The 25,063-nt window shown below is 40.6% G+C and overlaps 2 protein-coding genes across 2 annotated transcripts in view; one reads left to right on the top strand and one right to left on the bottom strand.

Moving 5' to 3' along the window:
* Positions 1-21,771, bottom strand: part of LOC124594799 (rRNA-processing protein UTP23 homolog) — a 57,265-nt gene extending 35,494 nt beyond the window's left edge. Inside the window, exons 1-2 of the mRNA XM_047133219.1 lie at positions 21,403-21,771; positions 5,999-6,095 (exon numbers count right to left, since the gene is read on the bottom strand). Of these exons, the coding sequence (XP_046989175.1) occupies positions 5,999-6,095; positions 21,403-21,522 (217 nt within the window). The 5' untranslated portion in view covers positions 21,523-21,771. The remainder of the gene's footprint in view (positions 1-5,998; positions 6,096-21,402) is intronic.
* Positions 21,772-21,795: 24 nt separating this feature from the next.
* LOC124594798 (tRNA-dihydrouridine(20) synthase [NAD(P)+]-like) overlaps positions 21,796-25,063 on the top strand; it is an 80,667-nt gene continuing 77,399 nt past the window's right edge. The window contains exon 1 of the mRNA XM_047133218.1: positions 21,796-22,157. Within this exon, the coding sequence (XP_046989174.1) occupies positions 21,950-22,157 (208 nt within the window). The 5' untranslated portion in view covers positions 21,796-21,949. The remainder of the gene's footprint in view (positions 22,158-25,063) is intronic.

The raw sequence follows: 25,063 nt of genomic DNA, 5'->3' as shown, positions 1-25,063 counted from the left end.
TTAGTCCTAAAATGGTGTCGGACAGGATCTGTTTTGAATAAGTCAAAAAACATTCAGAAACGTGAACACACGCCAGAAAATGTGGCTGCAGTTAGCCAGAAAATTCTTCAGAGTCCTACAAAATCAACCTGACACCTGTCACAAAAGACCGGATATCACATTAATCATGCAGAGAAATGCTGCACTTGGACCTGCATATGCACTCCTACTGACTGTCTGTTGTTCATGCATTAAAACTAACAGATGCTTCTAAGTGCATCTAGATTTGTGAGTGGTTATTCATTGAGATAACAATGAATGGTTTGGATCTGGATCTGTTCTTAATGTCTGATGAAGCCCAGTCTCACCTGAGGAATTATGTCAACTCACAGAATCACAGATTCTGGGCAGTGAAGAATCCACATACCCTCCACGAAACACCACTGTGTGATCAGACAGTTGGGACTTGGTGTGCAGTGTCTGCATGCTGCATTACTGGTCCCATCTTCTTTCATTAGATGCTGACTTCAGTGTGTTACACTGCCAACACTTTGAAATCATTTGTGGCAGCACTAACAGAGGAGGAAAAGCCCTACAGTTACTTCCAACAGGATGGAACAAGTGCCCATACAGCCAGCTGAATCCTGGAGCACATCTGCACTAATTTCACATCTGACAGAGTTGTTAGCAGAGTTCAGTCTGGTCACGGCCAGAGTTGGGCACTCCAGTCATCTGATCTGTCAATGTGTGATTACTTTGTGTGGGGAGCCCTCGAGTCTAAGGTATACCGCAACAACCCTCATAATCTTCAAGAACGGCAGCAGAATATTTCCAATGAGACTGCAGTAGCTCCACGAGTCCAGCTTCGATTTGCCTTCAGCAACTTGCTGACCAGAGCCCAAAAGTGCCAAGGGGTGAATGGTGGTCAATTTCAACATCTACTATAGCCCAGTTAGTACTGTACTTCCTATCCTCTGCTGTGTTTCTTTATACCTGGAGCTCTGTTCCTCGGGCCACTTTCATTTTCTCCACCCTATAATGTTGCACTGGAGGTATGTTACAGAATAACTTCACTCATCCTTAGGAGGACAATTCAGTATATAAAGAAATGGTGATGCTATGCCAGCTGGCATTCTTTAAATTACTGAGTACAAGATGCTCTGATGGGTGTCAGTGGGGTAAAGAAAGAATGATTGAGAAGTGGCTACAATCACATAAATCATTATGCACCTTTCATTAACTGGACAGGAAAAAGATGTAGCTACAACTGATAGATCAATAGCCAAAAAGGTATCATACACTGGGCTGAAATGAGAGGAGTTTAAGCAACAAATATTAAAACTCGAGAATAGCTGTCCTATTTATATTGCCCCACTGAGAGATTTCGGAACAGATCCCACAAAGGAAAGTAAGCACTGAAAGTCCCTAAGATGGATAAGGATGGAGGTAGTTGTAAGATCAAATCAGCAGTCAGCTGGTGTGTGACCTCTCAATCTGGAAGCAGGCAAATATTACAGAATGAAAGGTCAATGGATGCCTGTATACCTACAGATACCATTTCCAGTGAAGTAATGAGTGGAATCTATTCACTAAACTGAAATTGTGTAAAAACATACAAACCTTACCTTATACCCTCCCGCTGTCAGCTCAATTTTTGTAACGACTACGAATAGGGGAGGGTTCTGCTGGGAAGCATGTTTCCTGTAGGGCTATACTAGCCTCTGGGTGATGTGCGATTACTTGTTTTAGCTCAGTGAAGTGGCGTAAGTACCACTGCACCTCCAGTGCATAACTGTTACATGTGTTTTCATGGGGACTGAGTGTAATGTTGAAAATTTAAGTGATGGTTAATGACAATATTATGAAAATGACAGTTGCTACTCAGCACATACCGGAGACACCGAGTCGTAGATAGGCACAACAAAAAGCCAGTCAGAAAGTAAGCTTTCAGTCAACAATGCCTTCATCAGAAATAGATGACATACACACAAAAACACACATATGCAAATGCAACTCACATACGCTTGAGACCACAGTCTCTGGCTCCTGAGGCCACGCTGCGGTCATGTGTGTGTGTGTGTGTGTGTGTGTAGATATATTGTCTATGAAGGCCTTGTTGGCTGAAAGCTTACTTTCTGACAGTCTTTTTGTTGTACCTACATGTGACTCTAAGGTGAGTGTCAATTTATCCTTTTCATAACACTGTCATATTCCATCCAGGATTTTCCATTACTTGATAATTAAATGTGACCATCTGTTGTGGGGAATTGCTCTCAATTTGCATTATTTCTCTCTCTCTCTTCTTCTCCTTCTCCTTAGCTGGAAAATGCCTGGGTGGGTTTCTGGGACTGAAGATGACTAGACCATCTGACCATCCTATGGTCTATTTCTCACACCTCCTTCAGCTACTACCTATTGTTGTAATGGTGGTTTGTCAGATCTGAGAAGAAACCTCCTCTCCCCAAGAAGGACATGCTCTACCCAGTAAGAGAAGAGATAATAGGAGAAAGGTCATCCTCTTTTTCCTGATGGGACATGCTTGGGAGGCTATCTGAAACTAGAGTTAAGGTGAGAGAGTGAGCACTATTTTTTGCTGTAAGTGGGACCTTGGTTATTACTTGCATGAAATTTGTCATCAATTGTACAGAATGTGTGCTTTCATATTTCTTCTGAGCCTCAACGGAAGTTAGTTGCTCGAGTGTTTTATGTTACTGTAGTTTGCATTCTAATTTAAAGACATGGCAAGTTGGAGAATGCGCAGAATTCTCTTTGTCACAGTTAACAGAAATCAATGATTTTCCAAACAGAATGATCTCGTGTAATAGTTGACCACTGTCCCACAGACTGACTCATTTGTACAGCATGATGACAAGTGTCCAAATTGTGTGCATTTAAAACAGTCCATAAGCAGTGTATATGGTTTGACATCACATGAACAACTCATTATTTTACAAATCACAATGGTTTTTCATTCAAGAAGTATTTACCATCTATTCTGGACCAAACCAAGAATTGTAACGCATAATTTTCTCCTGGGTTGTTAAACCAATTTCATTCTGTGCTGTTAAGGCAACCACCAGGTTGGGATAATTCAGATCTCTTCTTTGTGAGCTGTCCAGCTTGGTGCCACCCACTGCAATCAGAGGCTCTCCCCAAAGGCACATTCCCACCACAGCTCTGGCTACCTGACTGAGTAATCACTGCCTGGAGTCCTCACGTCCCAGGCATTCACGGGAGAGAGACAGCACAGGCAATCAACAGTGTGATCCCCACATAGTCGACAGCTACAGCTATGCAGGTACTTGACGACTTCCCACGAGTTGGCTACAATGTAGTGTTCGGGGCACTTTTCGTGTATTACATGTGCACATCTGCTGGGATGCATGTCACATTGAGCAACCTCCCCTGCACAGCCTGCACTACTGAGAAAATTTTCAAAAGTACAAGTGAAAACTGACTAATGGAGACTGCACTTGATTAGTCAAAAACCAAGATCAGATATAAAATAAGAGAGTGGAAGAGCAACAAAAATCAGTATCCTTGGGTTAGTTCAGTCTGCATCACAGAATCCAACATTGTTTATGAGTCAGATGGAAAGTGTACCCAGTAAGAGAGATAAGGGGGGGGGGGGGGGGGGGAGGAGGAGGAGGAGAAGGCGGTGGCAAGGAATTGCAGTGTAGGGTAAGAAGAAATGAAGCAGTCGCTCACAGGCACAAGCTCGGCACATAATTGATAGAAAATGAAATGATGTCCTCCTAGGAAGTGATGGGGAAGGGGGAGAGGACAGAGAGTTGGAGTGCAAGATAGGTGATCCTGCAGGCCACAGATAAAGAGGCAACCATCATTCTTTGAAAAGCCTTCGAAAATTCCTCACCACACAACTGAATTTTTAGTTGCTGACTGATGGGAGTACCTCTGACTCTGATGTAGCTGCTGCTGTTCAGATTATCCCCCATATGTGGTAGCAGGGTTTGCATGTTGTATCCACAAGCATTCCAACTTGTCTTCCATACAGCTCATCAACATAATCTGCCATATTCTAGTCACCACAATAGTGTTAACAATCACTGAATGACAGGCTGAAGTGCGGATTACGTTTTACTTGGGAGAGGTGAGGGGAAGGAGGAGAACAAACGAGAGAACAGAGGGGTATTGGGGAGGGGAAGGGGGGGCGAGGAAAAACCCAATCCAGCTTGCCACCTATCAGTAAGTCATTTCATTCTTAGACATTTGTAATTTCTACACTAAGGAAGCCAACTTGATGGCATGCAGTCTTCCCAATTTATGATCAAATTCCATTGTCCACTGTCTTCTTGTTGCAGAGTGTGACCTCCTCCTATCCACTGGCACCACAAATGTATCACTATCATGGCAGCAAGCCCTGTATGAGTTGAAATGTTATCCCAAAGGTCGACTGTTTTGCTCCCACTGAACTCACTCACATACTGAAACTTTATCTTTTGATGTTGAAGAATGATACTGACACTCACTTTCATGTTTCAGTTTCATTTGAAGGCTCTTCATGAATTGAGCTTGACATGACACTGACTTTTTCTGGTCTCACAAGAGAGGACACCACTGGACCATGTCACAGCATTTCTACCATTTTAATCACGTATTGTTGATATAATGTGCTTCACATCCTTCAAGTTCTAAGTCATTCAGACCATTCTTTCAGCACACTGCAATTAACATAAGCGTTGGTGTGAATGCCTTTAAGTATCATTGCAAACTTCAGAACAAACTGTTATCTGTTATTTAACATCCCCCCCACCCGCCCCGGCCGCACGCACAACAAGCATATTAACTTTTCATATTCACTTTGAAAATTTAATACTGAGGTCAATCTTTAGCTACCCTTGTTTTTCCCTTCTTAGCTCAGTAAGTCACAATATAATGAAAAGCTTTGGGAAACAGTGGATAAGCCAATTTTCATTTTAAAAAATGCATGCAGCTATCCATCACTTTTTATGATACACATTTAGTAATTTGTGAAAAAAGCAGCCATAGAGCAGTTCCTAGCCCTTCAAACATTCCATCCATAGTACTTTGGAGAAAAATTTAAACATCTGATATACATGTACATCAGTTTTAATTTATAGATGATTGACACGAACCATGAAATAAAGTTTCCATTGTTCTTATTGCCTAGAGTACATGACTGAAGTGATGCTAACTCTTCCAATTTCATATCTTGTGTGTAAGTTATTTCCTCCACTTCTATACCCTTGGTACAAATATAAAAAAGAAGTGCATTAATACTACATGTTTCAATATTTTCTCAAACCATCATTTATGTGTGACTTTTCCTTCTGATACATACAAAGGATAAGTATGACAGATCAGCACAAGTCTTTGGCACCGCCTGCCCACTTTTAGCTGTGGTGTAGTAGTGTTGTGGCGGATGACCTTGTTGTAAGTGTAGAGCATTAGTTTGTTTTGTTTGGGGGGTCGGGGGGTATTAATGTTAGTTTATGCTGTGTTTGTATTTTATACTGGGCTTGTAGTGGGTGATGTGATTCATGCTGGTGTGAGAATGTGGTGCAAGTTTGTATTCTCACTAAATGTGTTTGTACTCTGGCCTGGCTTACTTTGTCTATGTGCTTGCCCAGTGGCTATCAGTCAAGTTCACCGGCTGCATGTTATGGTGATAAATGGAAGATTTGCAGTCCACTGTCAGGTCAGTCCATAAGTTAGTTGTGACCAGTGATTACTGTAAGTGTCATGTGTGTGAGCGAAACATGTGGCTGACTAAAGTGGCTCCCAGTTGTTCATATGAGGGATATATATCAGGAGAACTGTGCAATTATTTACACTGTTCAATCTGCTGAACGATCTGGTTTGCGAGGTTGAGTCTCAGTTTGTCTATTATAGTTATGTTGAATTATTTTTGTTTTGCATCATCTGTATGATATGTTGTGCATGAAATGAGTCTCAGCACATGTTTCATCATCACTGACTGAGCTAGAACATTAATATATTAATGAAAATATCATTATGATCAGTCTGTATTTCTTACCAAGTCTCTCTGTTTCCAAAATCACACATGGGGTTGTCAGAAGCTTCACATCTCCACCCAAATATTTTGGTAACTGTTCTTTCAAGCTAAGTTTATTCTGAAAACATAATTCAATAATTTTTATTCTCTTAATATATTACACAAGAAAGCAAATATTTTACAATCTTGAGTTAAAGTACACCACCAATACTTACAAAGAATGTTTTCACATTTCATGACAAGATCAGAGGGAACACTTACCTTTTTTTATTTAATACAAGTACATGCAGTGCATTTAAAAATGTCCCATTACTTCAAGTTAAGAAATTTTAACTCCCTGACACCATTTACTTGAAAAATCTTTGTATCATGAATGATTTATTATGGAATGTTTGTAGAATAGCTTTCACAGTATCACTCTGTTGAAATCACAGTTGCTTATATGAACCAAGCAATGGCAGCAAAGTCTTTCTTAGGTTATCTTTCTAAGCTACCTTTCTGACGAATATTGAGAAACATTATTTTATGAATTCAGTGCCAGTAATGTGGAGCCGTCACATTCCCAGCTACATCCATTTTCTGAGAATTTCTGTTAAAATAGCATGGTTGAGGATCCTCTGCCAAGTTTGGAAGACATAGTGAGAATCCTGTATCAAACTGAAGCTTTGAGTGCAAGCAGCAGTTCACTTAAATATCCAAATGGCAGTAATCCAGGTCAAGTACTGGTTTGGGACATACGAGGGCAGTTCAATAAGTAATGCAACACATTTTTTTCTGAAACAGGGGTTGTTTTATGCAGCATTGAAATGCACCAGGTTATTCCCCAATCTTTTAGCTACACTACACTATTTTTCAACGTAATCTCCATTCAATGCTACGGCCTTACGCCACCTTGAAATGAGGGCCTGTATGCCTGCACGGTACCATTCCACTGGTTGATGTCGGAGCCAACGTCGTACTGCATCAATAACTTCTTCATCATCCGCGTAGTGCCTCCCACGGATTGCGTCCTTCATTGGGCCAAACATATGGAAATCCAACGGTGCGAGATCGGGGCTGTAGGGTGCATGAGGAAGAACAGTCCACTGAAGTTTTGTGAGCTCCTCTCGGGTGCGAAGACTTGTGTGAGGTCTTGTGTTGTCATGAAGAAGGAGAAGTTTGTTCAGATTTTTGTGCCTACGAACATGCTGAAGTCGTTTCTTCAATTTCTGAAGAGTAGCACAATACACTTCAGAGTTGATCGTTTGACCATGGGGAAGGACATCGAACAGAATAACCCCTTCAGCATCCCAGAAGACTGTAACCATGACTTTACCAGCTGAGGGTATGGCTTTAAACTTTTTCTTGGTAAGGGAGTGGGTGTGGCGCCACTCCATTGATTGCCGTTTTGTTTCAGGTTCGACGTGATGAACCCATGTTTCATCGCCTGTAACAATCTTTGACAAGAAATTGTCACCCTCAGCCACATGACGAGCAAGCAATTCTGCACAGATGGTTCTCCTTTGCTCTTTATGGTGTTCGGTTAGACAACGAGGGACCCAGCGGGAACAAACCTTTGAACATCCCAACTGGTGAACAATTGTGACAGCACTACCAACAGAGATGTCAAGTTGAGCACTGAGTTGTTTGATGGTGATCCGTCAATCATCTCGAACGAGTGTGTTCGCACTCTCCGCCATTGCAGGAGTCACAGCTGTGCACGGCCGGCCCGCACGCGGGAGATCAGACAGTCTTGCTTGACCTTGCGGCGATGATGGCACACGCTTTGCCCAATGACTCACCGTGTTTTTGTCCACTGCCAGATCACCGTAGACATTCTGCAAGCGCCTATGAATATCTGAGATACCCTGGTTTTCCGCCAAAAGAAACTCGATCACTGCCCGTTGTTTGCAACGCACATCCGTTACAGACGCCATTTTAACAGCTCCGTACAGCGCTGCCACCTGTCGGAAGTCAATGAAACTATACGAGACGAAGCGGGAATGTTTGAAAATATTCCACAAGAAATTTCCGGTTTTTTCAACCAAAATTGGCCGAGAAAAAAAAAGTGTTGCATTACTTATTGAACTGCCCTCGTATAATCAGCTAACAGAATATGCATTGGAAGCATTTAACATTACAATCACAATTACGTTTAAAGAAGACACTAAACTAGTAGAAAGCAACATGAAGGAGTTATACCAATCCTGTCCTCAAATTCCTACATTTGTGAGTCAATGCAAACTAGTTGACACTTAAAGTAAATAATACTGGGTAGGTAAAATAAAACTGGCCCAGGAAGTATTTATAGGTTGATTTGGAGTTGACCCTTGTCAATGAACAGGAGAATTGCCCATCAAAGAAAATGTTGGAAATTGTTGTCGATGAAATAGATGGTTGAAACACGAAATGGTGTTCACAATAAAACAACGCTTGATCTTTGTCATGTGCTATGTGAAGCACAATTCAAGGAAAACATCTGTGGAACTATTTGCGCTAAAATTTGACAAAGTGATTTGGTAAAAACCAAAAATTAGTGACAAAAAGAAACAAAATGGGCTCTATAGAGAATAAAAATCGTTATCATCCAGAAAGAATCTCAACACCAGAAAACATTGCTGGAACAAAGGAAAGTCTAGTACAAATTCCAACAAAATCTAAAAACCATTTAACTTTGCAAGTGGTAATTCAGACATTATGAAAATGGACCTGCACTGCATCTGTATCCTTACAAATTTACTATTGAGTACAAGTTAAAGCACCCCCCCTCCCCCCAAAAAAAAGAAAAACCCTTGTGTGTTGAGTTCTGCCTGTGGTTTCTGAGTGAGGTGCAACTAAGACTTTTGGAGCCTCAGTTTTTCATTTCTTCAGACAAAGTGTAGTTCATACTTGAGGGCATAAGAAGTCACAGAACATGCGCTATTATGCACATTGCAAATTATTGTGCAATTTTAAGACTGATATTTGTTGTATAATGTCCGGTATCCACATTGTAATACGATTCCCTAACAAAACTGTTGATGCTAACTGGAAGGTCCAGAAACTGTTTAATCCACACATGGATCAACTTACACAAGATGAACAACTAAACGGATATTCTTAGCAAGATGAAGTACAGTACACACTGCTTTGACAACCTTGACACACAATGACACGTTTGGTGAGGAATCAACAATCAGCAGAGGCAGTGAAACCGTTCCCATCCCCTCTCTGTGATTTTTAACTCAGGAACAAACTGAGGTATCAGGTGTACTAAAATAATATAATCCTTATACACAAGATGAGCTATAATAGAATATTGAAAACGCTATTGCTGCTATCCTTCATGCAGAGCTGCTATGTGAATCTAACAATTTGATAAGTTGAGCATAGGGCTGCATCAATGTCAATGATGGCCATTCTTGGAATCTTCTGTGACACTCATTAACAAAAGTCAATCCCAAGCCAGTCTTATTGTAAATATTTTCTGGGCCAGTTTTATATTGCATACCAAGCATTTCACTGGAAAAACAAAACCAAATGAAGATCTATTTACAATAGTGTGTGGCACGGATGTAGAAAGATTAATGGTGATAAAGCTGTTGGGAAAGGCTGTTGAACAACAGTTAAATTGGAAAGATCATGCAATGGAACTTTTATGTAGACTCACTTCAGCCCGTTTTACTCTCACAGTTGTTCCATAGTCCGTATAATGTAAAGTATTAGAATGGCATACACTAAGTAATGCCTTATGACCTGAGTGAAAGTCAATGACAACTATCTGCAAAGTACCAATGTCATATAGAGGATGTTTAATTATGTAACCTTTGTACCTACAGGATCTTGTATATCTGTAGGGTCTCTTAACTAATGGGTACACACAATGAGTAAACTCCTTGATTCATTATTTGTGTCCGTCATGTTCTTTACAGATGAAGCAATGTTTGGCGAAGCCAGTAACGCAGACTTTAAAAGCCAATATCCATTAGTTTGGACACTATACCTTTAAAACACATGAACAACAGTGAGGTTTAGGCATGATGGGTTTCAAGCTCATTCTGGACTGTATGTATACTATACTGACATTTAGGGCCACAGCCAGTTAGGTTCAGTGTGGTCCAATTGGGCTGCATGATTCTTAATCCAAAACAAAAGACATTTCCAAGCATGTGGATTTTTATAGCTCTTATTGTATGGTAGGGCAAGCGGCAATGAGAAAATACTTCAGGAATGGAGCCCTGCAGTACCATTTGCAAATAGTTTGATATTTTTCAAAGATGCAACAGGCCATTGCTTAACATATCACTTTACACTAGAGAGGAGAGCTGCATCAAACCAGTCTTTGGACTGAAGATGAAGACAGCAATAACAACAACAACAACAACAACAACAACAACATCCAAGAAAACACACATCAATACATTTTGTTTAGAGTAGTATCAGAAAGCATGGAGAACATAGGCATAATTTCTTAACAAGTCCTTTATAAGAATTATGTGTAAACTGGGCAAGTGCAGGAATCTTAATCCACCCACAAATCACATTGAAGCTCTGTTGGCCTAACTAGCAGTAAAAAAACTGAAAACATTGTCTGCTGGTTATTTTAATATAAATTTTTTTAAGAACTCTTCCAGTAAGAATTATTTTATTATGTAAATTTCAAATTATTCAACTTGATTACTACTGTAAACTCTGAACACCATTTGTATTATATTTAAAACATGCTATATTGTGGGTTTGTCTGTACAGTGAATTTTCAATAATCATCGTATAAGACTGACTTTCGTTTATATACTGAACTCAATGCTCGTAATGAGCTGTGTACATTCTTGCACATTTTTATAAACACCTTTTGGCATGATTCATTAAACTACTGCCTTGTTTCCTGTGACACAAGGGAAGTTTTGGCATCTGTATTACGTTTAAGAAATATCGCAAGTTGGTTTAAATTATTTTTAAGTGTGACTTCTCATGAACGTTTGTTTACATTCATCTAATCTTTTAGAATAACCTTCCGTTTGATGTTTCTGACCTTGCAGTAGTAACTAACATAACATATTAGCAAAGACTGCTTTTTTAACAGTGAAATAAACATAATACATTTCATAATATTTCTTCAGTGATTCACGTTTTAGCATTTGTTGTTGTTGCTATATGTATTATCTGACCATGAGTGGATCCTATGGGAGCTGTTATTGGAAAGTGGGAGCTGTAGTAAATGGTTTCATGGGGGGAGGGGGGGGGGGATGTAGTGAGGACCTTGGGGAAACCGCTGAGGCCCTTTCCTGGAACTGCAAAATATCCACCAGGATGAGACTAATAGAGGATAAGGAAGGGAACATCTGTGTTCTACAGGTAGAGTTGTATCAAGCTAGGTGAGAGTTGGTAAGGACGAGGGAAGATAGTGCTGAGAGGGGAGTAGCTGGCAACTGGCAAGAGGGCTAGCAGGAGAAGGACATGGTCTGACAATTTTGTTGTGGCTACCAGCAACGGGTTTCAGCAGTTAGAGTTGAAGGGAGAGGAGGCTCAGGATGATGTAAGGGTAGGATACATGCAGCAGACTCTGCCCATGATTAGGAAAGTTAGTAATAATTCTAATGTTAGGGAGAAGAAGGTATTGCTGCTAGGTAGCAATCATTGTAGAGGTGTACACCCTCTATTATAGTAGAAGTTGGAGGAGGAGTATCAGGTTATCAGCAGAGCTGGATCAAGTGACTGAGGATTTAGGTTAGGGCCTTTGTGTATGGATTTCACAATCGAAGATCAGGCAGTGATATTGGGTGGGGCAGGAAAGAGCCTGGACAGGAACAGGGCATACAACATAGATGGTCATCTGAATAAGAGAGCTTTGCTAACTGGTGGCACCAATGTGAGTATGGTAGCATTGTCCCAGTAGCATGATCACCCTCATCTTGGCAGTGCTGTAAGGCATTTAAATGCAGAGTTGGAGACAGTGCTGATGACTGCTGGTGGGGGTCCACACTGCAGTGGTGCTGGTGGGGACTATCACGGGATGGGGCTACACTAGGCATGGTCTGCACCTCAACAGGTTTGGGAAAGGGAGATTGGTGGAGTTGATTAGTGAGAATATAGTGGGTAGGTAAGGGGCTACACATGGTCAAATACCTCCTGCCATTGATAGGATAACCAGGCTTTTTTCAGGTTAAACCATGACACGAGGATCCACTCTCTTAAAAGTATCTCAATCAGCTTAGATATTTCTGCACCATGTATGTGGGAAAGAGAATGTGCCACACCGGAGTGTGCAAGCACCACAGAAAGTTGCTCAGAAGTATTTATTATTCACCAAACTGTGCAGTACATCAAAAATAAAGTACACCAGCTTCCAGCTCAATTACAGTCTCCGAGCAGCACAGTAGTGTGCATTACAGAACACTGCTGTAGAGGTGATGAATTGCAGTACATAGTGCTATCATCATATGAATGTCCAAGTTGCTACTGTAGGTCTACCTTAATGGGTTGGCTATTATGTATCTTTAAAGGGTGGCACACATTTTAAAGCTATAGAAGATATGATTGCAATTAGCACATATAAAGATTTTTAACTGTCAGCCACTGTACAAACAAAGCTGCATATCAATAAGAAGCTAATCACTCTATGTGTTTACTGCTCACCTGACGGTAATGTGAACACTTTCTTCAACAAATCAACTGAAGCCCTGGAAAGGGTCTCAGTGCCCAAAACTAGCATAATAATACGTACACATGAATATGTGCTCAGGGTGTAATTAGTAATACGTTCCTAAAGATTTTGAGCACACTGCTTCAAGGTTTACGAAAAGTTCAGCTTCAATTTTAGACCATGAACTTTTGGACACTGACAGGGAAAACTGTAAAGTATTTATAAGAGGTCTTGGCATTTTAGATCATTGCTGTCATATAATAAAGCTAACAGCAGGCTCAGTGAAACTTACAAAACTTTAGGCCTACAAAAGGATTTTTTCATGTCATAAGAGAGATACTTTTTCTAGGGCAGTGGCAAATCAAACCTGGCATGAAGTGTACATGGAAAGTAGTGTAGATGCTAAATTCTGAACCTTGTCTAAATTAACATTTGATGTTAGAGAAGGAAAGTTGCTACTCACCATATAGCGGAGATGCTGAGTCGTGATAGGCACAATAGTGTCTATTGCTGACAAAGGCCTTAATGGCCGAAAGCTATAACTGTGTGAATCTTTTTGTTGTGCCTATTGCGACTCAGTATCTCCACTACATGGTGAGTAGCAACTTTCCTTCTCTAATATTGTTACATTCCATCCTGGATTTTCCATTGTTTAATTTTTGATGTAACATTTCCAAAAGTAGCAATTTCTACTGTGACAGCTAAGGAAAATAGGTGGATAACTGCGGATATTAGCAAGACCTCACAGACACTTAAATTTCTCAGTTCTTTGCAAAAGTTCTGCACTAATCCACAGTTTCTTTACTACTACCACAGGTATAAAACCATTCAATGGCATGTTACTATACAGTGCAGAAAATAAAAGCAAACTGGTATGGGGTGTTGTAAAACAAGAAACTGGAAAATTCGGACACAAGTATAATAGCGTACAAATAAAAGATGGGGACATAATAATAGAAAGTCCTCAGGAATTGGCTAATTTTATAAATGATTATTCCTCTGGTACTGTGGAGAAGCTGCAGCAAAAGCTTCCTGAAACACACGTAGCACCCACAATTTTTCACGCAGCAAGCACAATAACGATGATTCCTACAACAGGGCTTGAAGTTAGGATGACAGTACAACAATCAAAAAATAAGAAGTCAGCAGGTATAGACAAGGTTCCTGTTTCTATTCTGAAGAAGTGCATATATACCACAGAAGCCCCATTAACAAACATAATAAATGAATCCTTAGTTCAGGTGAGTTCCCAGAGTACATAAAGCATGGATCAGTGGTGCCCTTGCTAAAGAAAGGTGATGCAGAAAGCACTGAAAACTACAGGCCAGTTTCACAGATGTCTTCATTTAAAAAAAAAAAATAAATAAATAAAATAAAATAAAAATAATAAAAAAAGAAGCAATTGTGAAGAGAGAGACTGATAAGTTACATGAGTAAATACAACCTCTTTAATGAAGCACAGTTTGCTTTCAGAAATGGAAGAAGTACAATATTGCCCATTGCAGAGTGCACAAAAGTGGTACTTGACGCTCTTGATAGAGATGATTGTGTTTGCAGGTGTTTTCTTACACTTGTCCAAGACTTTTGACGCTGTTGACCACAAAATGCTGTTAAGCAAACTAGAAGCACTACACATAAGAGGAAAAGTGAATGAGTGGTTTCATTCTTACTTGGAAAACAGGGTGTAAAAGGTGGAGCTGATTCAGGTGTTTGGGTGATGATAAATTTTTACTAAAACAACTGTCAAATAAGAAATATATAAAGATAGGTGCCGTTTCTGTTCTTAATATATGTCAATCACTTTCCAGAGAGTTATTGACAACACACACACACACACACACACACACACACAGATTTAACTTTCACAAGCTGAAGAGTGTAAGGGGAAGGAAGAGGGGTAAAGGAAAAGGATTGGAGAGGTTTAGGGAAAGCGGTTCAGTTCAGAAAAGTCACCCAGAACCCCGCGTAAGGGGAGACTTACTGGACAGGAGTCTTTCCTTCTCATCCCATTAAGTAAGTCTCCCCTGACCCAGGGTTCTTTTCTGAACTGACCCCTTTCCCTAAACCTCTCTAGTCCTTTTCTTTCACCACTCTTCCTTCCCCTCCAACTCTTCTCTCAGAAGAAGTAGCTACTGGCTCCGAAAGCTTGTAAAAGTTAAATCCTTTTGTGTGTGTGTGTGTGTGTGTGTGTGTGTGTGTGTGTGTGTTTTCCCCTGCCGCCGCTTCGTGAGTAGATTTTTTATCTATCCATTTATATTATACTTTCCAAACAATGTACAACATAGAGAAAAAGTTCTCTTTGCCAATGAGAGCATCATCATGGTTACTGATAAATCATCAGAACTCCTATAAGAGAAAGCAAATAAAATAGTCAAAGGATATTTACAATTGGGCAGTATGTAATACAATGCTGAACATAAAGAAAACTAACAGTATGCAGTTCAGAATAAAGAGCATACGTGATAAATCTATAGATTGTGTGGCAAACGCAAAGTTGTTCGGGACGAACATCAACTGTTGGTTAACATGAAGTGAACACACAAAGAAACTGGCAAAAAGAATGTCATCAACATGCTATGCTCTTAGGGTGTTAGCATCAGTTTGTAACAGCCAATGTCTTATGGTGATATACTGTGCCTATGTACACTCAGTTCTTAGCTACGGGATTCTTTTCTGAGGATTGAAGGCATAAAACATGGACATGGTTTTTAAACTGCAGAAAAGTGCCATTTGAATAATAATTAGTCAGTCATGATAAAGACTTCCTAAATGTTAATATTGATCGCGATACAAAATCTATTAAATATGAGTTCAGTATGGTACTCAAAAAGCCAAAAATGTAGTATTTTTTGAAAACTATACAAACACATGAACTGGAGCAATGGAACTATATAGTGCTCATGACATGACTAACCAATACTGCACATTTATTAATAAATACTTGTTGTCGTGGTCTTCAGTCAAGAGACTGGTTTGATGCAGCTAGCCCAGCTACTCTATCCTGTGCAGGCTTCTTCATCTCCCAGTACCTACTGCAACCTACATCCTTCTGAATATGCTCAGTGTTTCATCTCTTGGTCTCCCTCTAAGTTTTTTATCCTCCATGCTACCCTCCAATACTAAATTGGTGACCTCTTGATGCCTCAGAACATGTCCTACCAACCGATCCCTTCTTCTAGTCAATTTGTGCCACAAACTCCTCTTCTTCCCCAATTCTATTCAATACCTCCTCATTAGTTACGTGATCTACCCATCTCATCTTCAGCATTCTTCTGTAGCACCACATTTCGAAAGCTTCTATTCTCTTCTTGTCCAAACTATTTATCATCCATGTTTCACTTCCATACAAGGCTACACTCCATACAAAGACTTTCAGAAATGACTTCCTGACACTTAAATCTATACTCGGTGTTAAAAAATTTCTCTTCTTCAGAAACGCTTCCCTTGCCATTACCAGTCTACATTTTATATCCTCTCTACTTCAATCATCATCATTTATTTTGCTCCCCAAATAGCAAAACTCATCTACTACTTTAGGTGTCTCATTCCCTAATCTAATTCCCTCAGCGTCACCCAACTTAATACAACTACATTCCATTATCCTCGTTTTGCTTTTGTTGATGTTCATCTTATATCCTCTCTTCAAGACACTGTCCATTCCATTCAACTGCTTGGAAGAGCGGTCTCTGACCGAATTACAGTGTCATCGGCGAACCTAAAAGTTTTTATTTCTTATCCATGGATTTTAATTACCACTCCGAATTTTTCTTTTGTTTCCTTTACTGCTTGCTCAATATACAGATTGAACAACATTTGGGATAGGCTACAACCCTGTCTCAATCCCTTCCCAAATACATACCTCCATAAAAAAACTTTTGCTGTAGAAGTACCAATAACTTAGATTAGGTCAATGTCTAGGTAAGGGCCATGGATTACTGAAGGAATATCTAGTTGGAGAGGATAGGTAACACCTACTTGCAACACAAACCTCAAGTTTGGTGATGGTGTGATCATGGAAAAGCTCACAATAGAAAATAATACCAATTATTATTTGATACTAGAGGAGTACCTAACTGCATGACAGATGGTGACCACATGTATCTGCTGGCAGGTGTCATCTATATCGCTAATCAACAATGATACTGTTATAACTTCAAGTTGAACAAATATATTTCAAGGAAGACACAATACATGAAAGTCACAGATCAAGTAAACAGAGTAAGACATGTGTACACTTTAACAGTCAAATCAAAACTGAGTCCAAGTCTAGCGGCGGCTGGCTGGCTGGCCGCTTAGGTGGCGCTGCTGCTGCATGGCTGGCAGACAGCGCACATGTAGAGGACACGCGTAACTGCGTGGTGGCACTTTAAAAGATCGGCAAGTCACAACACTTTTCCCCCCTTTGAATTTTTTTGCACAGGTCTTGATGGAGGTGGCCTGTAGATTGCTAACGTCCATAGGTGTTGAAACTTCCTGGCAGATTAAAACTGTGTGCTGGACCGAGACTCGAACTCTTTCAGGAGTGCTAGTTCTGCAGGGTTCGCAGGAGAGCTTCTGTAAAGTTTGGAAGGTAGGAGATGAGGTACTGGCAGAAGTAAAGCTGTGAGGATGGGACGTGAGTCGTGCTTGGGTAGCTCAGTTCGTAGAGCACTTGCCTGCGAAAGGCAAAGGTCCCGAGTTCGAGTCTCGGTCTGGCACACAGCTTTAATCTGCCAGGAAGTTTCATATCAGCACACACTCCACTGCAGAGTGTAAATCTCATTCTGGTCCATAGGTGTTGTTTGACTGACCATAAAGTCTCAAGGAGGAGGCTTCCCGTACGGATGGAAGTGTCCCCGATGATAACGGGTCGAGATGACAGGAGACGTGGGGGTTGAATCTGCTGGGGCTCCATGCACCAATCTGCCTGTTGCGGCAAGTCTGGTTATTATAACAGGAGACATGGGCGATGTGTCCGCGTCCGTAGGAGAAAGAGGCGAGTAGAGTTGCTCTGACAGATGATGGTCATCTGGTTCCTGCATGGGCACGTCTCCTGGTGGTGTCAGTTCTTGTGCTGGCACTGATATGATGGTGAGAGGACTACGCTGTGAGTAATGAGAGATTCCAGTATCCCGAGCATCAGGTAGAGCCGAAGGTGGTGTAGCAGCATCCGGAACAGGCGTTGCTAGTACATGAGGCCGAAGCTGGTCCGAATGATGCACTTCAACACCCGTGTCCGTCTGGATTTCATACAGGCGTTGGCCACAGTGTCTTAAGATGCGGCCAGGACTCCATTTTGGCCGCCTCCCATATCCCCGTACCCATACAAGGTTGTCGGCGCTGAACCGGCCAAGCAAAGGCACCCGCGGCTGTGAGATGGAAGGCCGCAGAAGATGAAGTAGCGTGCGGGGCTGTCTGCCATGTAAGAGCTCAGCCGGGCTGTGGTCACCTAATGGGGTGAAACAGTAAGAAGCCAGAAATTGGAGAAGCACATCATCAGCAGCAGAAGATGTCAGGAGTTCCTCATCTGAGCCTTAAATGCGCGGACCAGTCGTTCAGCCTCACCATTTGACTGTGGATGGAACGGAGGGGCCATGACATGCAAAATCGGAAGAGGCAAATTGCGGACCATTATAAGTAACAAGAGTAGGGGGAAGGCCTTCCAAAGAGAAAATGCGAACTAGAGCATTGGTGGTTGGCGCCGTGGTAGGCGACGTGCAACGGACAATGAAAGGAAAGTTAGAGTAGGCATCAATAACGAGAAGCCAATAGGTACAAAAAAAAAGTCCCACAAAGTCAGCATGATTACGCTCCCAGGGCTTCTCAGGCAAAGGCCATGGTGACAAAGATCACTTCGGGGCGGCGGCCTGTGATGCACAAGGGCTGCAGGCAGCGACCATGTGTGCGATTTCAGAGTCGATGCCGGGCCAGTACACATGACAGCGCACCAGAGATTTGGTGCGAGAGACACCCCAGTGCCCTTGGTGAAGGAGGCGCAAGACCGAAGCACGCAAAGACGCAGGTACCACACCACGCGGCGAAGCATTTTCGGTGGAAAGGAGGATAACACCATCCCTAGCCGTGAGGCGGTAACGCAAAGCATAGCAGTTCCGCAGCGGATCAGAAGTCTTAGTGGACGGATGATCTGGCCAACCCTTCTGAATACAGCGTAAAACCCGGGATAGGGTAGGGTCAGAACCCGTAGCAGCCACCAGCCGATCCTCGGTGATGGGGAACCCGTCCACAACCCGCTGCTCAGCAACATCCAGGTAGAAACACAAAAGTTCGTCCCTATCGAATGCCAGATCAGGACCCATGGGAAGGCGAGACAGTGCATCAGCATTCGCATGTTGAGCCGTCGGCTGGAAATGAATCTCATAATTGAAACGAGACAAGTAAAGAGCCCAACGCTGGAGGCGGTGTGCAGCCTTGTCGGGAAGTGACGTTGATGGATGAAACAAGGAAACAAGGTTCGTGATCCGTAACAAGATGAAATTTGGATCCATAGAGAAAAACACCAAACTTATGAAGAGCATAAATAATGGTCAAAGCTTCTTTTTCAATTTGAGAATACTTTTGTTGGGCTGGCATAAGCAATGGGTTGTTCAGAACCGTCACAAAAACAGTGCGCAAGGACTGCACCCACCCCGTATTGAGAGGCATCCATGGCAAGAACAAGATGTTGGCCATGTCAATAAGTAGCCAGGCACGGGGCCTGTTTCAGCATAGTCTTCAATTTCTGGAAAGCCGCATCACATGACGCGGACCAGTGAAAAGGCACGTTTTTATGCAACAGGCAATGCAACGGCTGAGCCACCGAAGCAGCAGACAGTAAAAACTTGCGATAGTATGCTATTTTCCCCATGAAGGCCTGCAGTTGCTTAACAGATGTAGGGCGAGGAAGGGCATCGATCGCAGCGACAGTTTGCTGAAGCGGACGAATACCATCCCGAGAGAGTTGAAACCTTAAGTACGTGATAGATGCCTGAAAAAATTTTGATTTCTGAAGATTACACTGGCAGTCTGTAAGACATGAAAAAGTGTGCGGAGATTTTGAAGATGTTCGTCAGTGGTGGAGCCAGTAACAACAATGTCGTCCTGGTAATTTATACACCCAAGGACAGTGATCAATAATTGTTCCAAGAATCACTGAAAGAAAGCAGGGGCGCTGGCAACCCCGAATGGCAATCGTTGGTATTGATAGAGGCCGAAAGGCGTGTTGAGGACCAGAAACTGCCGGGAAGCAGTGTCAAGAGGAAGTTGATGATGAGATTCTGACAGGTTAAGTTTAGAAAAATACTGGCCTCCAGCAAGTTTAGTGAACAATTCTTCAGCTAGAGGCATAGGGTAAGTGTCGATAAGGCATTGAGCATTTACAGTGGCTTTGAAATCGCCACAGAGACGAATATCACCATTTGGCTTAGCAACGACAACGACAGAAGAGGACCACTCACTGGAAGTGACAGGAAGCAAGACCCCTGAAGCAGTGAGACGATCCAGCTCACGTTTGACCTGATCACTAAGGGCCACATAGGTCAAGGGAAGTGTCCGATTCCAGTGCATTTTGTTGGTGTAGCGGAATGTTGTAATTTTGTTATTTTTTTGGTTCATCATTTTGTGTGTTTTGGGTTGTGGTGCGTTTTTTACTGTTATATTTAGCTTGTCCCCACCCTAAAACCCCCAATATCCGCGGTTGTCCTGTTAGTTTGAATGTATTTTTGGAGGGAGATGTTATTGTCTTATTCACATGTATTTTCATGTTTGTTGCCTTGCATATGTAATTACGCCATAGGCGCCATACTGGAGACACTGAGAATGGCCATTTCCGCCACATTCATGACATCATGGGTCAAAGCATATGGGTGGTATCGGAGGTTTCTGTAATCCCTCCTCAACTTCTACAAGAGTAGGATACAATACCACATGTTGACAAATTACTACTGAAATGTTACAGAAATAAAATTCTAGGAATATGGCTACAAAACAATATAACAACACGGCTGTAACGTCAAAGCCTTTGAAAAACAGTTTTCAAAAGCTTGTTTCTCTTTTCATGTGCCAAGCCACAGTGCAAGCACATAAACAGTGATCCAAACATTATACGTACTTCCATTCACTTTTTTGCTATAGACTAATCTTCTAGGATGATTCAGCTCCTAGCAAAAATAATCTTTACAATGCAGAAAAAAGCAGTCAAAGCTATCTGCAACTAAAGCCAACTGGAAACATATACACCACACTTCATTCAGTTGAAAACGACAAGCCTGGCAAGCATTTACAGACATGAATGTATCCCGAACATCTTTCAGACAGAACTAGGACCTTACTCAAAATAAACAAGTCTATAGCCTCAATGAATTAAATACCAGTGTCCCAGTCTAAAATAGTATTATATCAGGAAAGTATTTCAGAGATAACAATTAAAATATTCAACAACCTACTAGTGAATTAAAACGGGACTTATATAATATCTTCACACATAACCTTAAGTTATTTCTGATGGAACAATGTTTTCTCAAGTAAAAAGTTGTTGCTATTACAGCCTACAGCCTTTGTGAATTGAATATGTAATTACGTATAATTTCTACCAAAGCAGTAGTGCTGTTTGTTACTTGTAATTTCGAAACTGAAATTTGTCTTCGTTCTCTCTCTCTTCTCAGTTTCTACTTGTCGTATACTCAGCATACCATTAACTATATAATGAGTCAGAATGAACCAAATAACAATAATAGTAATAATAATAATAAAGTTTGTAACTGCAGATGATATTTTTGCATATCTTACACCTGCTAATAATTTCCAAACGTTTCTAAAACTGCAAGGCAATTGACACAGTATTACGCACCTTCAGGGCTGTGAAACATATAGTGCCGTCGATTAAAATTTGGTAGGGCTGTCTGAAGCCATAATTATTACAGAAGAAATTTAGGTATTTATGAACTTTCTTGTGTCGGCTGATTTTCATCTCTTTCTACTATTATACGATTCAATGGAAGATCACTCACAGGCGGCAGAAATGAACTACAACTGCAGTACAGCAGCACACAACATAACGCTTTGCCACGGCAGAAATGAATTACAACTGTAGGAAAGCAGCACACAACACAACGCTTTGTCCACAAACTACTTTAAGTCTCCAACGCAACTCATATGGAGCTACCACATGTACTGTAACTGTCAACATTGTGCGAGGTGCATCTTTGTGGTAGTAAGTGCTTTGTTTCAGTGAATGAGCTGTTTGTTGTTGTAAACACGTGCGTGGCTGTATGCATGAGCGGTGTGCATCAGCTGTGGAAGATCGGATTCGTGTGCCGTAAAGTGTGGTGACTTTTATTTATCAGGGGCAGTATTGCCAAGTGCCTAGGGAATAATGATAACATTTCTAATGCGAAATGACTAAGAGCATGCAAATAATCCGAGACATGGCAGAAATGAGCAAAACTCGAAACCTGAACTATACTGGTAAATTAATATTGGCACCAATGGTTAGAATGGGAACTTTACCCATGAGATTACTGGCCCTTGACTACGGTGCTGATATTGTATATTGTGAAGAACTGATAGATTGGAAACTTTTGCGAGCTCTTCGAAGAGAGAATGGTAATTTCAATCAAGCAAGCCTTCTGTCAGCTAAGCAATAAGTGAGAAGCAGCTGAAGCCAGTAAAACGATAGTAACTTGGAAATTATCAACTGGTTACCAGCATTGTTTGTGTGCTCGGAAATTTGTTTTCTCCTTGGACATAGGGTAAAACGTTCGCGTGCTTTACGTTACAGTCTTCATTCCGAAGATCGGTTTTATGCAGTTCTCCACTCTAGTCAGTCTTGCACAAGGGTCTTCTCATACTGCATAACTATTGCAGCCTACAACTATGTGAACCTGCGCGTACAAAAGTCGAGCCATGATCTCCTCCAAAAATATGTATCCTCGCGTTCTCCCACCCACCACATTTCCACCATTAGAGAAGTAACTATTCCTTCGTGCCACAGGATGTGTCCTGTTTATTGACATGTTAATTTAGCCAATTTGTGCCATAAACTTCTTTTCTCTCCTTCAGTAGTTATCTGATCCAACCACCTAATCCTCTGCATTCTTCCATGCCAACGCATCTCTAAAGCTGCTGTTCTCGCCTTTTCTGTACACTTCCGCGTAAGTCTAAACTGGAGACAAATGCTTTCAGAAACGACTTACCAAGACTAAAATTTATAATCCATGTAAACATCGTGGTATTTCTCGTTTTCAGAAACTCTTTTTATCATGCTTTTTCTATCTTCTTTAGGCCTACTTCTGCCATCATCAGTTACTGTACTCTCCAAATTGCAATATTCACCTACTGCTTTTAATGTCTTATTTCCTCATCAGATTCCATTAATATCAACCCTGTCACTGGTACCATTAATTTACTTTTGTTTATAGTCATCTTATAACCTCTTTCCAAGACATTATTCATTCCATTCAGCTGATTGTTCATCCATGTTGCTGTGTCTGACGGAATTATAAAGCCATCGGCAAGTGGTGAGGTCTATCTGTAAGATGTTTGCAAGAAATGTAAAGAACTTGAAGCCTCTAAATATGCAGGGCATAAAAATTTATTTTTTCTGGTTATTGAATGACTAAATATATGATAGAAAACTCATGATCAAGATAACTGCAAAATGATTTTAAATGTTGATTGCTCCACAAAAGAGAAGTTACATACTGTTGTTTTACTAATCTTGTAATATTTTGTTCCTTACGTGTGATTACTTCTCTGTACAATGTTTGGTACTGTAGCTGATTTCTCACATCTTTTTCTTCTGTTTAGTGAACATAAAATTAATAGCACATGTATTGAAGAAATATATGTACTCTGTATTCAGACCGATTCAAGTTGATTTTCCTTCATATTGTAGATTAATCCATGAAAAATATATTGGCTGAGTTGATGATTGTCAGGAAACAGATTAAAAAGTTTGGGATGTGATCTCCAGTAAGTGCTGTAATACATATTATCAGTTTTTACTTCTTTCATTCCTATAAATGAGAATTGTTCTTTGGATGCACATATATTGTCAAATGTTTATAACTACATTATTCATCTTATCCCTGTTCATTGCCATGTGCAAGAGGCGTTTGTCTATTCACAGCCCTGTCCATTACTAGGAAAGCAATAACTATGGCATCTTATTCTGGCTTCAACTCCTTTTGGCTTAAATTTTTCTTATTATACCAGCTGCACTAACTAGTACTTCAGATCTCATCGAATTGTCCCAAATAAGCAGTTTTTCTTCTCTTTTATTGTAAGAACTCTCAGTATGTATCCAACTACCACAAGACTGAAGACCTTTTCTTTTCCTGTAGTGATGCGTCAGTTACTTGGGTCAGGCAGATCACCAAGTGTAGGACCCAAGCTCACTTTAGACTATGTGTGGGGAACAATTTAGCTTTGTTCTTGTTGAAGTAATCATCCTGGAATTTGCTCGTGCTGATTGAAAAAAAAAAAAAAAAAAAAAAAAAAAAAAAAAAAAAATATGTTGTCTCTTATGGCAATTTGAGGCTGATTATTATGAATTTGTATGTGGTTCTTGACTTGTGAACGACTTCTCTCAAATAGTTAATCACATATTCCAGTGATCTTTTGTATGATGTGAATGGTGTGAATGAGTCAGTTTACTGAATACTGGTATGGCCTAACATTAATTAACACATTATTTTTTAGTCCTATTCATGCAACTAGACATAAAAACAAGGTTTTCTTTTCTCTCTCTCTCTCTCTCTCTCTCTCTCTCTCTCTCTCTCTCTCTCTCTCTCTCTTGTTTGTCTCTCTCTTTTACTCCCAGGTTACCTGTTTTTAAATAGAAATTCCTTCATGGAATATGATCACAAATTTTTATTACTTTGTGTTCAACTTCTTTATGAGCTAATGACAGCTTTAATATGGGTAATAACAGTCATTATTTCCCCTAGTTTTATAGGTGCGGACATCACTGTTCTTCTTGGATTTCGACAGACCATTTATGACAAGTTTCATTATTTATTTAGTCACGAAATCATGTTCATGATATGAGATACAAGCTATAGCAATACATAGCAGAAGGAGCATAAACTCTCTTGTTGCACAGACTTCTAAATAGACATGCATTTTAAAGGACAGAATATGTGTCCATTTGCATTACAATAGTTTCCAAGCAGCGATCTCTATTTAAAATGCAAAGTCAAGATGGGAAATATTATTATTTAACCACCTTCACATTTGTAGTTAATACATGCTGTACAAAATTAAAGTTATGTGTGACATAAGTTAGTGTTCATAGACTCAGCATCAGGATAAAAATAGTGCCTATATTTGTTTGTTTGCTTGTCCAAGAATCATTTTAGTACATTGTTCGTACATGTGATGTAGGACAGTGGTAACCTAGTTAATTTAGAATACAGTAGTAATTTTGACTACATTGTTAACATCAAAATGCAGTGCTGGTGTGTTATGTTGATAACATTGTCCCTGCAAGAGTTTTTATTATCTTTTAC

The sequence above is a fragment of the Schistocerca americana genome, chromosome 2, assembly GCF_021461395.2.
Source record: "Schistocerca americana isolate TAMUIC-IGC-003095 chromosome 2, iqSchAmer2.1, whole genome shotgun sequence".
Classification (NCBI taxonomy): domain Eukaryota; kingdom Metazoa; phylum Arthropoda; class Insecta; order Orthoptera; family Acrididae; genus Schistocerca; species Schistocerca americana.
This window is presented reverse-complemented; position numbering and strand designations above follow the sequence as displayed.